General features: G+C 42.4%; 1 protein-coding gene across 1 annotated transcript in view; it reads right to left on the reverse strand.

The window, feature by feature from the left end:
• Positions 1-16,676, reverse strand: part of septin9b (septin 9b) — a 77,330-nt gene extending 60,654 nt beyond the window's left edge. Inside the window, exon 1 of the mRNA XM_051897100.1 lies at positions 16,448-16,676. Within this exon, the coding sequence (XP_051753060.1) occupies positions 16,448-16,469 (22 nt within the window). The 5' untranslated portion in view covers positions 16,470-16,676. The remainder of the gene's footprint in view (positions 1-16,447) is intronic.
• Between the last annotated feature and the right edge of the window lie 459 nt (positions 16,677-17,135).

A 17,135-nucleotide genomic window follows, 5' to 3' on the forward strand; every position in this document is an offset into this window, starting at 1 on the left:
TTTACTAACGAATAACTAAACACATCTAGATGATAAAAAGTAATAATATGACCTGAAGTCCCCCACTCTCTCTCTTGAGCAGCACACAATCATTAGATTCAGAACCAGGCCAGCATATGTTAAAGCAGCCAACCTTCAGTGAAGCTTTATTTTTCTTGGCTTTCTAACAAGATCGCTGTGTCGAGGCTTACGGCAGCTTTAGGGCAGACAGTACATTAAGATAGATAGACTTATATTTCCAGTCCCTTCATAGAACTAAAGAAGCATCAGCTTTCATTTGTCCTACTCCTCAGAAAAGTGAAGGGAATATGGTGTCAATTAGGAGCCAACAGAAAACAGGCCATAATTTAAAGAAAAATTATGATAATACAAATTTTGCCAACATAAAAGATCTGAGAACCTTGTGAAAGCAAAAAGGTTATGGGGAGTATTTGCCCAAAATTTAAGCATATTTTGAACATTCACCAGAATTAAAAACCCATATGGGACATGATTTGGGATCCACTAATACAAACTTTGCAGATACTACATGAGATGGATAGTTTTAAGGTGATCGACAGAGAGCACAGAAAATGATTTTAGTTTTCCAAAAAATAGGTTTATTGGAGCACAATCATACTCTTAGAATTAAAACTAGGAGGGGCAACAACTCAATCTGCCCAGCTTAACCCCGTAGCCAAATTCAGTAGCGCAGCCTTGCTTAAAAAACTCAGTCGAAAAACTGGGAAAGACTACAAATAAAAAGTTGTTTTTATTTTATTTTCTAGTTTCATGTGTCAGCCCTTCTGCCCATTCACTGAAAAGCATAAGCCATCTAGTCACTCTTGCATGGAGAAACACCCCAATTAAAGCCCCTGCTAATAAACAGGTGGGGTCCAACAGACTATGTTTGTCAGTGTGACGACGACTCAGGTTGGTTGGGATCCATAAGCGGTTTATTGGTAAACAGCAAGCTCACAGTACATGCAGGCGTGGGTCATATCACCAGGAGTGTGTGTGTGTGTGTGTGTGTGTGTGTGTGTGTGTATGTATGTATATGTATATGTATATGTATGTGTATGTGTGTGTGTGTGTGTGTGTGTGTGTGGCTTAAAAAGCTGGCTGATGTGAAACAGGTGCGCAGTAATCAGGCCAGGTATGTGGGTGCTTGGGATTTGTAGTCCAGTTAATACTTGGGAGAGTGAGACCTCTGGTGGCCGATCGAGGGATGTTCGCTGGCATTCGTAACAGAGTTTCAACAGTGATACATGAAAAGTTGGAGAAATCCGATAATTAGCAGGCAGTTGGAAGCGATATGACACAGTATTAATTTGTCTCAAGATTTTGAAGGGACCCACATACCTGGGACTGAGTTTCTTGCAAGGTAAGCGCAGCCGGAGGTCCTGGGTTGAAAGCCACACCCACTGTCCAGGCGAGTAGTTGGGGCTGGATCGATGATGATGATCAGCTTGCACTTTACTCCTGTCTATGTCCCGTTGTAAATGCACATGAGCCTGATTCCATACGGCCTCACTCCGACGGAACCAATCATCCACAGCAGGTACCTCAGACGGCTCACCAGACCAAGAAAACAGGAGGTTGAAACCCCAAAACACACTGAAAGGGTGTTAACTTCATGGAGGGCTTTAAAAATTTTGTGCATATTCTGCCCAGGGGAGGAAGCGGCTCCAATCAGATTGGTTCTGCTGACAGTACATACGGAGGAACTTAGTGATTTCTTGGTTAAGACGTTCTGTTTGGCCATTTGCCTGAGGGTGATAGCCTGAAGCCTGTTAATTAAATGGAAGAAGGCCGTCCAGACCCTTGATGTAAATTGAGGGCCCCGGTCAGATACTATGTCTTCAGGGAGGCCATAATAACGGAACACGTAGTGGAAAAGGTGTTCTGCCGTTTCAAATGCTGATGGGAGTTTAGGTAAGGGTATCAACCGGCATGCTTTGGAGAAATGATCAATGACCGTTAGTATGGTGGTATTACCTTGTGAGACTGGCAAGTCGGTGATGAAGTCGATGGCTATGTGTGACTAAGTTCGTTGTGGTGTGGGTAGGGGATGTAGTAGCCCTGCTGGTGGTAGCTTGGAAGACTTTGCTGCGGCACAGATGTGACAGGAGTTCATGAACGTACTGGTGTCAGCTTGTAATGTTTCCCACCAGAACTGATGTACTGTGGCCGTAATACCTGGGTGGCTGGAGCTTGTAGAAGAGTGTACCCAACTAATTACCTTTTCTCTTAGATTAGGCAGAACAAACGTTCAATTGGACAGGCATTCCGGGGGGGTGGGTTTTGAGTGTTCGCCAGGGTTATTTCAGAGATGATGTCCCACTGGAGCTAGAATCAAGGAGGATGGAATAACAGAGTCTGGAGAGGGATTCCAAGGAGTGCAGTCATGTTGGCGAGATAATGAGTAAACTTTGGTGTTTTTTGATCCAGGACGACATGTGATTGATAAGTTAAATCGAGTGAAGAACAGAGCCCATCTGGTTTGTCTGGGATTCAGTCTTTTGGCAGAGCGCAAGTACTCAAGGTTGCGATGGTCTGTCAGAACCAGGAATGGATGTTTTGCCCCCTCCAACCAATGGCGCCATTCTTCAAAAGCAGCTTTTATGGTGAGCAGTTCACGGTTGCCAACGTCATAATTCTGTTCAGTGGCAGAAAGTTTACGTGAATAATAGGCGCAGAGGAAAAGCTTAGGAGGATTGCTTTACCGCTATGAGAGGATAGCACCAATGCCTGTATTTGAAGCATCTACTTCCACCACGAATGGAATGTTGGGGTCGGGATGATGGAGGATGGGTGCAGAAATGAAACGGTTCTTTAATTCGTTGAAGGCTTGTGTGGCGTCAGTGGACCAGTGAAGCTTGGCTTTCCCTTTCTTTACCATGGAGGTGAGCGGAGCTACGACAGAGCTGAAGTTCCTGATGAACCTTCTGTAGAAATTAGCAAATCCTAAAAATCTTTTATTGAAATAGGCTGAGGCCATTTGAGCACTGCCCGTACTTTGCTCTCATCCATAGATACCCCATCAGGACTGATGATGTAGCCAAGGAATGCAGTTGAGGTTTGATGGAATTCACATTTTTTGGCTTTAGCATAAAGTTGGTTTTCGATGAGACGATTTAAGACTGCCTGGACCTGCTTGACGTGCTCCTCTTGGGTGTCAGAGTAGATCAAGATGTCATCAATGTATACAATTACACACTGGTTCAGCATGTCCCTGAATATGTCATTTATGAAAGACTGGAACACGGACAGACTATTTGACAGCCCGAAGGGCATAACAAGATACTCATAGTGGCCACTGCTGATGGAGAAGGCAGTCTTCCATTCATCCCCTGCCTGGATGCGAATAAGGCTATAGGTGGATTGTAGATCAAGCTTGGTGAAAATTTTGGCAGTTCTGAGCTGTTCAAATGCTGCTGGAACCAGGGTTAGTGGATATCTGAACTTGACAGTTATTTCATTTAACCCACGTAATCGATACAAGGTCGAAGGCCCCCATCTTTCTTCTCCATAAAGAAGAACCCTGCTGCTGCCGGTGAAGTGGATGGGCGGATGAATCCTTTGGCTAGCTCCTCCACTATGTAAGTTTTCATGGCTTCAACTTCAGGCTGTGACAGGGGAAAGATTCTGCCCCAGGTGGCGTGGTACCTGGCAAGGAGTTCGATGGCACAGTGCGGTGGTAGTTGAGTGGCTTTAGGCTGTGTTTACACTGGCACAAAAAATCCGATCTTTTGCTCACATCTGACACAGATCAGAATTAGTTGCACACGTGTAAACACAAAAATTCACATGAGATCCGTTTTTTTCACATCCGATCTGAGCCACTTCCAAATGTGGTTTTAAATCTGATTCATATCCGATCTCTGGACATGCGACCTACGTCTAAACACGTATATCCGATTCCCATTGGAATTCCAAGCCATCACAAGGCGAGGGTGGCACGTTTGCTCACTAAAAGGTAGCTTTTATGTTGTATTATGAAGCAGACGTGCTTGTATGCACTCGCACTAAAAATTCGCAGCTTTATTATTGAGGTGGGATATATGTTTAACGTTATCTATTTTTCTAGAAAGAAATTGTGCGCGCACACATACATTCAGCAGCTAAATTTCAACCTTTGCCCGGTTAATTTAAAAGAGATCGTTGTGTTGTTGTTTTTCTTATAAGCCAAAAGCTTCATTGTAGCTACTCTCTCTCGCGCGCACGGGCGCTCTCTCCCTAGCTCGCTCGAATTAATTAAAAAAAAATGGGATTCTAAAACTGATAACTGTAGATAAAATATCAAACGCAAATTACCTTTATTTTCCGGTCTATATCCATTCAGTCAGAATTCGCACTGCAACACATCCATGACACTGACAGCTGTTAACTTATCCATTCTGACAGGTAATCATGGCCACTCAACATGAAATATATAAATAATTTTAATAGCACAGCCATTCAAAACCCAAGTGCATGTAAAACTATCAATGACAATCATTTTGGGGCAGGAAGTAATGTAAACACAGATATCGGATAGCAGTCGCGTCTAAAGTGAATGTAAACACACTGGCCAAAAAATCGGATATGGTCAAAAGATCGGATTTGTGCATTAAGACTTGCAGTGTAAATGCAGCCTTAGTTTTGCTAAACACCTCCAGCAGGTCAGAATATTCAGGAGGTACACTGGGGGCAGAATTGGTAGTGTTAGTTACTGTGGTTGTTCTCACCGGGATGGGGTGGATGGATTTTAAGCACATGGAAGAGCAGATAGGGTCCCAACGAATTATCTGTTTTTCCCGCCATGATATCAGTGGATTATGATCCTGTAGCCAGGGTAAACCAAGGATGACCGGGTTGTGTGGAGAGTGGATTGTTTCAGTCTGTAATGCTCCAACTTGCAAGGTGAGTTCAGTGGTGGTGTGCAGTACGTGACCGGTCCCTAGGGGGCGTCCGTCTTAGCGCTGCCATTGCCAAAGGAGAGCTGTACGGTATTAATGGTATTTTATGCACTTTGACTAAATTGTCATCAATAAAGTTGCCCGCTGCCCCAGAGTCCAACAATGCCTTAGTAGACAGAGTATTAAACTGGAATGCGAGTTGGACAGGTACGCCAGTCCAGTGCTTTTACAGTGAGCAAGAGCACATCAGAGAGATTTTGCTTTCGTCTGTGGGATATAGCATGGGCTGCTGATTGATAAACATGAAGCATTGCATGAGAAATCCCTTGCAACGCATTGGGGAAACGCATTTATTTTTCGGGGAAAGCGAGACGTGGATGGGTTCTCACAGGACTAGGTGACAACAGTGCTGGCACTGGCGCTTGGTGGGTGAAGGTTGGTGAAGGGCCTGGATCAGATGCGGGTTGGTGCAGATTTTGTAGGGATTTCACCAGCTCCTCCGTTACAGTGGTGAATCAGGCCAATTGCTGCTGGTGAGATGCCAACAAATTCCCTTGAGCTGATAATTCATAAGAAGTGCACGAGGACCGCTGGATCTGTTTGCGGCGAAGTATTCTGTGATGATGACTCAGGTTGGTTGGGATCCATAAGTGGTTTATTGGTAAGCAGCAAGTTCACAGTACAGGCAGGCGTGGGTCTTATCACCAGTGTAAACAACAGTGTCAGAGGCAATACATTAATCGTAGTCATAACCGGGAAAAGGATCAGGGCAGGAAACAATCAAAGTAACAGTCCAGGCAAACAACTGGGTAACAGGCAGGCGACAAACAATCCAAGGTCAGTAATCCAAACAAGGTCGATACATGGGCAGACAGAAACAGGAAACAAACGCTGAGAATTGTAGCAGGGCAAACAATACTTCGCAAGGAGTGTGTGTGTGTGTGTGGCTTAAATAGCTGGCTGATGTGAAACAGGTGCGCAGTAATCAGGCCAGGTATGTGGGTGCTTGGGATTTGTAGTCCAGTTAATACTTGGGAGAGTGAGACCTCCGGTGGCCGATCGAGGGATCTTCGCTGGCATTTGTAACAGTCAGGCTCTAACTTACAGATGTAAAAAGGAGCATAGCCTTGCTTTAACATCCATTCTGAAGAAGGCAACAGATACGAGAGTGGGTCGCTTCACGACTTATCCACCTCAAACATCATCCGTATAGCTCTACTTTTTAAAAACATTTAATATACTGCTCTACCCTATTAAAAATGGAGGCAGGTGACACTATCTATTCACTTGTCAGCTCCACTCACTGGATATCCATCGGAGAGCACAGCCCTGTGGCATCTCTTCTGTTCCTCTCTCCATGAAATTGTTCTCTGAGACGGACCAGTAGACTTTGGATGAGCTTAGACGCTGCGAGGGATAAATGTTTTGAAGACGCCTCAGTGGATAGATCCTCACGCTGATCCAGGTCTTTGAGTAGGTCAGCCAGGTATGCCTGCGGCACCACCAGCCTGACCTGCCACCGCATACGATTTGAAAACCAGCTTAGATGTTATCTGGCATGGCTTGGATGGCAAAACGAAAGCCTTCAGTGACAAACACTTCCCCGGGGAGAGATAGTTTGCTAAGTTCTTATCAACCCGAGGTATTTGTCCTTAACCCCACTCACACATTACCTTGATATTCGCATAACTTGAACTTGAAGGAGCTACGTAAGCAGAGTAAGGGTGCTTCCACGAACCTGCCACCTATGTGTGCAGGTCCGGAAGTAAAGGATGGCTTATTGGAGCTGGAGACTTATGACCTGTCAGATATCTCTCATCTAAATGGCCACAGATGATCCCGTGCTTCGGGCCAGACCAATTCAAACCTAGTCAGGCCATAGCATGTGTCATAAGCTCCAAAAGCTCATCGTATGTGGGGCTCTAATAGGAGGGGAGAGTGTCAAACTTAGATGTTACGTCTGCAACTGACTCCACATCTAGCTCCTCAGAACCAGAACCAAAAGCGAGCAGATGTTCTCAACCAAAACCTGGAAGAATCCACTACACAGGCTTCCGGAATAGATTCGAGAGCCATGGAGCTAACAAAAGAAGTGAGGGAGACCCCTTCAAGATCCTCTGCTAGCTCCACCTGAGATCCCTGCAATTGCAACCGACGCAGGGAACCAGGGAGCTTTCTCACAAATAATGTATCACATTGAGCGCATCCAACTCCTCAAGGGCTGAACACCCATGCTGTGTTCCTAAACAGATGACACACAACTCGTGTCCATCGCCTGGTGTAGGAGGGCAAGGATGGACACATCTTTTAAACTGTTCATTCACCATTTTTGCTGTCTTTGTTTCTTTCACACAACATGAAAGTCAAAACTGTTTTCCTGGTTGTGTTGAATTATAATAACTACAGACAAACACAAGGCTTTTCCACACACAATTACACTGCTTTTTACACAGCACACACACAAGCAGCTTCCTGAAGACAATGAAGCTGATGATGTGTTTGCAGGTGCCCTATTTATATGCTCGGGCACTCCATGTGACGTCGCTGCACTGCATCGGCCAGTGGTACTGGTGTGAAGTTACACGTCCCTCAGACACGTCCCTCACTGCAATTAATGCAGTGTTGAGTTCCTTCAAAAAGGAACAATTGCTGAGTCCCAATTAACCTACTTGTACTATGCCCTAAAAGAATGTACTGTTTTTGTGAAGAAAAAGGACATACTTTTGAGTGTGTAGCAGAAGAGTAGGTAAGCTTTGGGACGTACTACTTTGTCATAATTGCGTCTTTAAAGGACCACTCTGTCGCTTACTTTTTAGCATCCTATCACGGTTTAAACTGCCCTATCAATCATCTTGTCACAGTTAAAATCCTCCACATTTAATTTAATTTAATATCAGAGAGAAATGTACCAGCACAGCGTTTCCCAACGGGGGTGCAGTCTGGTGAGAGCAGGGATGCTGTGTAAAAACATTGTTGTTTTAAATTGCTAAAATGTGTAAAAAAAAAAAAAATCATTTATTATGTACCATCAATATCTGATGTCTCCAATAATTACAAATAACACACAGAAATTTCTAATAAAAATGCGAATCGTAAGAAAGGTTGGTCTGAATTTTGGCGGGGGTTGCGCATGATTTCCTGCTTCATTCCCAGTGCGTACACATAAAGCCACCTCTTTTTCATGGCTTGTTGTGCTTACGGTCAAATACACACGAAAATATTGTCACAATGTCCGTCTTACCTCGTATTCACATAAACACATTGGTTGTGCTGTAAGTAGTGCTGTCAATGTTAACGCATGTGATAAAACATTTTTTTCAGTTTAACGCATTAAAAATAATTAACGCAATTAACGCAGCATCCGTTTTTTATGTCATCCTTTGGCTAGCATTACATAATATGATCACACTCTACTTCATGCAAATGCTTTAAAGTTTAAACCATTCAAGCTCGACAAGACAAATGAGAACGCGCCATCTGTGAATGTCACGACGCACAGAAATATTGAGAACAAGCTATTTGTGCTACTGCATACTGCATGTAAACATGAATTAGGGTATATGTTTACACAACAACAATGTACTAAAAATGTGCGTCAGACGACAAAGTTGTCAAAACGATCTCTGCACACACACGGATCCGCGAAACTGATTTAAAATGCTGTCTTATGCATGCCAGGCCAGTAGTTGGCGAGGTCACTTTGTAAAGGAAAACTACGCGCCTATAGACTGAACACGTAACACGCATGTGCATGACGTCACCGTTATCACAAATTCACGTTTTTGTAGTTTAGCTTAACAGTTTTCTGTTTTTAGTTGAAGACAGTGTTTTCATTTTGTTTAAATGAACAATAATAATCTATCATTAATTGAATTGATTAATTAGCTAAGTTAATTTTAAGTTAATAAGTTACCGCACCACCTGTGTGTGATATCATTAACGACAGTCCTATATATTTTTGAACCAATATGGTTCAAATGACAGCGATGTGACCAGGTTATTATGGTTTCAGAAAACAGTGGCAACTAGTTCAACAGTGGCAACTAGTTCTCCAACAATGCATCATAGTATGGTAGTTAAGAAGCGAGTTGCACCCCAGATTGGGGTGAAAACATGTAAATACTGTTTGACTTTCTTTTCTGTGACAAGCAGGTGTCATAAACGAAAAGTTATGCATCTTTGGTACTGGGGTATTTCTGCTTTTCTGAAAGCTCCACTTACTGTCAAAGAGTGAATTTGCAATTTCCTTCAGCCCATCTGGTATTTTTTATGCAGACAAAAAACATTTCTCCCGAACATTCTGTGTGAACAGATCTCAGCAAAAGGGAAACTGCTGCAATTACTACACACTGGGTGCTTTTTTGGACAAGGTGCTATTTGTTTCTAAGTAGATTTCTTCATTACCATTTACCATTTTGGCCTGTTGAGTAGTCATACTGATAGACATACTGTTCTTGCACACAAACAACCTTGAACTCCCTTATACATTTAAAAGTGACTTCTTACAGTGTTGTTGGTCAGTAGGGACGGTAGTACTGAGATAATTCTGTGCTACTTTTTCTCTGAATCTCTGTGCCAAAGCTGTGGCTATACAAAGCCCTTAAACACCAGTGTTTCTGAAAGGTAAGACTGGGTTTTCTGTTATAAAATAGCAGAGTAATAATTACTGATGATATGTTGGTTTATGTGTGTGTGTGTGTGTGTGTGTGTGTGTCTGTGTACACGTGTGAGGTCATGAGTCATTCAGGATATCCCATACGCCACTAATGGAACAAGACCACTACTTGGAGTGTCCGGTTTGGAGGTCACTGAATACAGGATGTTCACTTTAAAGGCTGTTGAAATTACACAACCATGTGATTAAACTACTGGATGAGTGATTGTGCAGTGATTCAAAATGTGTCCACAGATGCTGCCTGTGTGTGAACACACACCGTACCTAGTACCTAGTCACTGACTGAAAAACACATACATTTGTAGAGATTGTGATCTTTTATGTCCTCGTAATGGTGATGAACTAAATGACGCCCCCTCCCAGAAAGGCGCGACCTTGCACCATAAGAGATGAAACGAGAAAGGGAAAAGTGGGGGCTTTGGAGGTGAACGAGGAGCAGGCGAAGGGCTGGAAGAGGGCAGGCAGGAGAGAACAGGGTGGCAATGATGGAGGTAGCATCCATGGTGGAGATGATGGAAAGAGTGGCCAGGTGGCAGTGACCCAGAGCACAACCAGGACGAAAGCCCACGGTGGAGTCAATGGAGGGAGGAGCCGTGATGGTGACTTGACAGGCAACATCCGGGGGATGACCAATGGAGATGGAGCTGTTAGAAGTGGAGCCCAGGGCACAGATGGAGAGCCAATGGGCTTGAGTGACACAGCTTAAGGTGGATCCAGAGTGCCCCAGGACAGAGGCGGAGCCAGAGGGAAGGAGGAACCTGTTGAAGCCATAAGGGTGGAGAGACGGAGCACAGCGGAAGGCTCTCAAGTCAGTGGTGGAAGCAGAGTGACGACTGACCAAGGGGGAGCCGATGGGATGAGGAAACCTGGTGGAGTCACAAGGCACAGGGTATCCGGCGGAGCCAAGGGTGGGAGGATCCAAGGCAGAGCTGACTGGAGCCACCCACTCCTTTTTTTAATCCCCATTAAACCAAAGCAGTCTCATTAGACATGCCGTTTTGACTCTCTGAGCAGTGTGACATCACACTGCTCAGGCCACACCCACGGCCACTGACTGACAGTCCTGCATTAGCATAGTTTCCGCCCTCAGCGAGTTGTCCGCTGTCCGCCATTTTCTTCGCGCTCGAGCAGATTTACAGACAACAATGTCTCGTAAGCAATCCCTGTGTTCTGTTGTTGGATATAAGAGTGAACGTACTGTAGGAGTCTTCATTTTCTCCCAACATCTGAGCCACTGAGGACCCAGTGGATTAGTTTTATTTTTGAAGGTAATGTGCCCCAAAATATACCTAAATTCATTTATGGATAAGGCTTTAATGCGCATTTCTTGTACTGTGTTTTATTCAGCTCTTAGAGTGATTTTCCGGAGTAAAACGGATGCTTCATCTTTTGTGTGATGTACAATAAACTTAATAAAATTCATCAGTAAAGTTTTGGCCATCATTTGCACAGGGTCTGCTACAACAGGCTTGTACTAATAGTGGATAACAAGATGACAACATAATTTATAAACTTAATTAAACTAAATTTACCTGTTCTATTTCCATGCAGCATATATTCTCTGGCTCTGTAGGCATCATTGTCTGACTCCGGTTTGAGCTGAACACCATTACTGACAGTTTCTGACATTTTCAGTGCTTGAGATTGTCCTGTTTGTTTGTTGCATGAGCTCTTGAAGCTCCCCCCTCTTCTTGAAAGGGGGACGGCAGCAGCAGCTCATTCACAACTAGAAGATAAAGTTCGTAAATCAAACTTTGATGCTGGCTTGAGAAAGCCTTGATGGGCAGCCTGAGGTAAAAGAGCCAACGCACATGTCTGTTCGGTGGTCTTGAGCTGGCCACGCCACAATGAAAGAAAGAAAGAAAGAAAGAAAGAAAGAAAGAAAGAATTTATTGTATTTCTATGTATTATTTTCTGATTAGTCAAATATAGTGGCTCACCAGTATAACCTTAATTAACCTACCAATAAATAATAACTGTAATTTATGTTGTTAATATTTCAAGGTTTATTTAAACATTTTGTCATAATAATAATAATTAAAAAAAAATAAAAAATCCAACATGGAAAATAATGTGCAATAATTAAAACGGTAACATATCAGTAATAAAAATATACAAATATGCATGCTGTTTTCACCGTCACTGTTTGGGACAACAGCATATGCTTACACGTGAGTTTTGAAATGTTTTCTTCATTCAAGAGATTAAAGTAGGCTATCTGCTTCAATACATATCTATGAAGGAACAGTTACGGCCGGTTACGAGGTGCGGCTTGCGAGCTCTGAATGAGTAGCACCATGCGATCAACTAACCTGTTCAATAAACTATGTAAAACAACACCTGATTAATACTGACATTCTAGATGGCATAAACAAACATAATAATAATAATAATAATAAGATGTTTAAGTAGAATATCAATATGTAGATCTTTATCAAGTTACTTTCACTTTCAAAGCTCATTTGTTCATGTTAATCGCCATTGCAGCAACATCTGTTTTTATATCTATAAATCTTTATCCTATTTTTTTTTTCCTTATTGCTTTATGTTTGCAACACAGAAATAGCAATACTGTCTAAAAACACTGTTAAAGAAGCTGTTTAAGAAACAGCTTATAGAAGCGCAGCGAGAATAAATGAGCTTCGGGGTGCGAGCATTGTTAGAGACGCGAGCAGTCTCTGTCACACACAAAATCGCTTTCAAACTCTAAATGTACATTTTTAATGCGTTCGTGTGATAGAATCTTATACAATCGCTTGAAAGTTTTATTTAACAAGGTCAGAAAACGTGCGAATGACGAACATAGTGAGGACGAGACGCGGCTCGGCTCGGCAACTCTCTGAATGTATGTGCGTGTAACGTAACGGTCGATTAACTAAGCTGTTCAATAAACTGTGTCAAACATGCAGTCACCCGATCAATACTGATATTCTAGATGGTATAAACAAAGATATAATGAATCTTGACAAACTGAGGACAGTATCGAAACTCTCTCTATCTCTCTTTCTCTCTCTCTCATCTGCTCATGCTGGGAGCTGCAGCGGCGCCGGCGACACGACGTGCCTCTTTAATGCACAAATCTGCACAGATGCCACGCATAATGAACACAGTTATACACATAAGCATTCAAACAAAGAAGCATTTTGATGCGTTCTTGTGCTCGCTTGAATGAGATTCGCCATGTATTTTGGACATGATAGAAGCGAGAATGGAGGAGTTCGGAGCGCGAGCTTCATTAGAGACGCGAGCCGTCTCTGTGTCACTCAAAACTGCATCCAAAATCTAAATGTAAGTCTTTAATGTGTTCCTGTGCTTGTACATTGTACAGTCGCTAGAATGGTTCAAACTTGTAAGCCTTAAAACGCATACAAATGACGAACTGACAAATCTAATGTAATCTGGTCTAATATAATGCGGGGCTCGTCTGCACAATGTATGATCGAATTAGTTTACAACAGTGATGAACTTACCCATAAACTGTGTAAGACGTCATATTATTTCCAGTTGACATAAACAAACAACTTGTGAAGCGCTCTCTTTTTAACATTATGTCATTTGACTGGGCTGAAAACAATGTGATTTCTTAACCGGCTTCCTCCAGTGGACGGTACTGCTCTTCTAGAGGGCGCATTTTTGCTCTGTCAATGTAAGTCAATGGAAAAATTTTGAGTTTAAAAAATTAATATAAAAAAAAAACTGTACGTCTGATCTGTCTAAAAAGATACAGCAACTAACTAGACACCAGGGCCAAAGTCTGTGTCGAGTTTGGTGCTTGTAGCATTAAAGCTCTTGGAGGAGTAGCAGTCAGAAAAGAGGTAAGAATAATAATAATAAGATGTTTAAGCAGAATAGTGTTTTTGTTCACCCCCCCAAACTGGCCGTTTTAACATGCTATAAAAAATCATCTGTGGGGTATTTTGAGCTTCACATACACACTCTGGGGACATCAAAGACTTATACATCTTGTAAAAAAGTGGCACAATAGGTGCCCTTTAAATTCTGCAAATAAATAAGTTCATAGGCTTGTTCCAGTCTGGATATTCTCGATAGTACAACTCATTTTGGGAAGATCACCCACCCCTACTCAGGAGGAAGGAGGAACGCGCTGTTAAAGAGCCCTCGCTGCTGTAGGAAATCTGTGGTGCCATCGAGCAGAGCTGAGCAGAGTCTACCGTAGGGCTAGGACAATACAATCGATGCATCACGATTCATGGATCATTTCTAATATTTTCCAAATGCATCGCAAATCGATTCTGAGCTTAGTTTTTAGCAGCAGATGGCACTCTAGGTTATTTTTTTAACCGCATGCTCAAATGCTCACAAAGAAGACCGCTCGTGCATTCGGCTGAGTCTGACAAAGTATTTGCACCTCAGAATGCTTTTATGACGCAAGATTAATGTAAACAGCCCACTGCAAACACCCTTGTAATTCGCTACAACCTTTTCAAACTTTATTAATGATTATTTTATAGAAGGTTTAAGAGGTATGTGTAAGGAATTGGAAGGAAGCAGGTTGCGGTTGTTTCTAAAGCACGCAGTGCCATCTGCTGTTGAAAACTAAGCTCAGAATTGATTCGAGAGAGAATTGCGATACATACAGAAAATATCAGAAGGAGGAGCAGGGAACTGGGGACTCGCTGCCGGGTGTCCAAAGCCGGAGGAGCCGGAGCCGTCCACCAGGCATCGGAGGAGCCAGCGAGCCATCCACCGAGGGATATCCAGCGCCACCGCCAAGCATCACAGAGCAGTTCACCCAGTTGGTGGAGGACCAGTGCATTTTGGGAAACAAACCCAGATTTATTTTTCCTTTTTCCCCTCTCCCCTCTCTTGCCTCTGTCCCTCCTTATCCTTCCGTCTCCTTTTCTCTTGCCTCGTCTGTCTTTACCCTCAGGTGCTGCAACTTCTGCGGCGGAGTAGAGCGCAGTCTCGTGGGTGCCCCCCCCCCGGCCTGTGATGGGGTATGTGGCAAGCAGGACGGGGCTGAGAGCCTTGGGAACGCAGGGAGCACTCACACCACGCCGGTCTAAAGTCCCACGGATAAGCTCCCGAAGGATAAAAGGAGGAGTGATGACAAAGGACGAGAGAGGACCAGGCCTGGAATTTATATCATTTTATGTTTATATACGACAGTCGTCCGTAAGGGGCAGCCACTTTACTTACATTTTGTTGTTTGTTTATTTTTGGATTAAAGTTTATGTTGAATGTTCACAGGTTCTTGCCTCCTCCTTCTCTAATCAACAAACCTTGTTACAATATGTAAGATTTTGTTTCGTTAGTCCACTTTAGACACATATATGATTTGTTAAAATTACAATAGCACTCCAGCACAACTAGGTTTTTCTGCTATATTCTACCGCAACAGAATCCAGAGTGTTATCTATATTTAACACATGATCATTGTTTCTCTCTGTGTGCTTGTTATCTTAACTATACTAAAGTGTTGACAAGTAACATAATCTTGTGTCTAAGCTCTGAGAGGAGACTCAAGGGTCAAAAAGTTCTAGGATTCTCCGACATATCACTTTCAAAACAATCTGGTGTGTTAATTGCTATGGCAACACATGCAAACCAGTGGATACGCGGAACCAGGAAGTAGCTCTGCCCACAACTTCCTCGACAAAGCTGAACTTACAGTTTGGAAATCTGTTCCCATCCCTGATAACAGACACACACACTGCACCACAACACACCAAAACATAAAAACAGCTTTACACACATATGAACACTTTTCCACAACACAAATAAACACAAAGACACTTTCACTTACTCCATCCATTTCCTTGTCAACATTTTCACCACAAGCAAAAGTTATATTTTAATCTACAGTATATATAATATTCGGATGCAGAAAAGCTCCAACGCCCCTCTGTGGTCACCTGTTAAACTGCATAGCAGACCAATTCAATACAATTCTGCAATAATCTTTGATGTCACATGTAAAACACATCCAAACAAATATTTGCCTTTCTCAGTTTTAGATGACATTCTGATCAACCATACAAAGACCGAGCGTTATGGTGTACAAAACAAATGGATAAAAAAATTAAAAACAATATACTGTATCAGGGTGTGTGCATGGCGTGTGGCATTGCCCACTAACAGCTGATGTTACAGGAGCTCCAAAGATTTGAGGCATGCCACACAACAAACCCCTCCCTGCACAGCTGCTCTGCGGTGTGATACTGACACAATCCTTATGGGAGATTCTGCTGAGTAAGGTAATCCTTCTCACTGTCACTCTCACACATATACTCTAGTAACTTTGTGAAATCACTAGGGAGTTGTCCACATTCAAGAAAGTATACTTTTGTCTTGTTCTTCTTCAAACTGAACAATTATGTCAATCAGTTCACCAATGAACTGTGTGTAACAACAGTATTGAAAAAAAAAGAAAAAAAATATTTAAAAGTCAGTGTGAAAGAAGTAGAAATAATGAGAAAACACAAAAAGCAGAAACTAAAATCAGGTTCCACTTCCTTATTGGTAAAATCACACCCATGGTCATGTGTCTTCCTTAAAAAATGAAAAGCACAATCCACATAAACCAAACATAATGATTTGTGCACTTTACTTGGAAAACTGATTTCCTTTTTGGAAGAAAAAATAGTTAAGAATAGATAGACACAAATGACACAGAACAGTTTATTTGGACCAACTACTATACTTCCAAACTGCTTTTATTCAAACGAAATGTGAGTGTCACAATTGAGTGTCACAACTGTGCCTGATCACCAACTGACCAACCTGCACAAAGTGGAAATTAAAAACACAGTACTTTCTATACATCCCTCTCAAGACAAAACCAGAGTAAAGGGCGAATTTCAAAACGATTTACAAAGATTCTCATTCTCAGCTGTCTTTTAAACTGAACGAGAGAGAAAGATTTACTTACCAGCAATTCTGTCTCGCTCCATAGCTGGATTATGGCTCCTAACAGCCACATGTGGTTTCTAGCGTTTCTCCTCCTCTCCCTTTATTTGCAGACTTCCCCTTTTGCTTTTTCCGAGAGTTTAGTCACCCCCCCCCTTCTCTCTCTCTCACTCTCTCAATCCACTCACTTTGTTCTTCTTTCTTTCTTTCTTTCTTTCTTTGTCTCTATTTTCCTTCCCCGATACTAATATTAAAATTGTTTGAAGGGTTTAATTGACAAGTGCATCCAATGGAACTGCACTGACATGTGCTGATCATATGGCTTCATTCGATCTTCTTTCGTCTTTCTTTTGACCTCCTTTGACACTGAAGCTGTATTGTGTCTCTGAGATGGGAATAAGCCATGTGACTCCATAAACAGCCTCATACTCTCACCATGAAAGCAAATGAGAGAAGTCTTTGAACCACTGGGTTTGATACAGCTAAAGCAACATGAATTGCAATACTATTTCATTACATTACTGAAATGATGCAAGTATCTCTACCCTATTATTGTAATCATTAAGGCATTAAGGCTTTTTTTTATTATTATTTTGACAATATTACACAGTTTTCTTAAGTCCATCACATTTGGAAAAAAATTAACTGTTCAGTGCCTGTACAGATGGCCGGTTTGTGATCAAGTCATTAATCTCGTCTGGTTTATGAAC

Source organism: Ctenopharyngodon idella, chromosome 6, assembly GCF_019924925.1.
Source record: "Ctenopharyngodon idella isolate HZGC_01 chromosome 6, HZGC01, whole genome shotgun sequence".
NCBI lineage: Eukaryota > Metazoa > Chordata > Actinopteri > Cypriniformes > Xenocyprididae > Ctenopharyngodon > Ctenopharyngodon idella.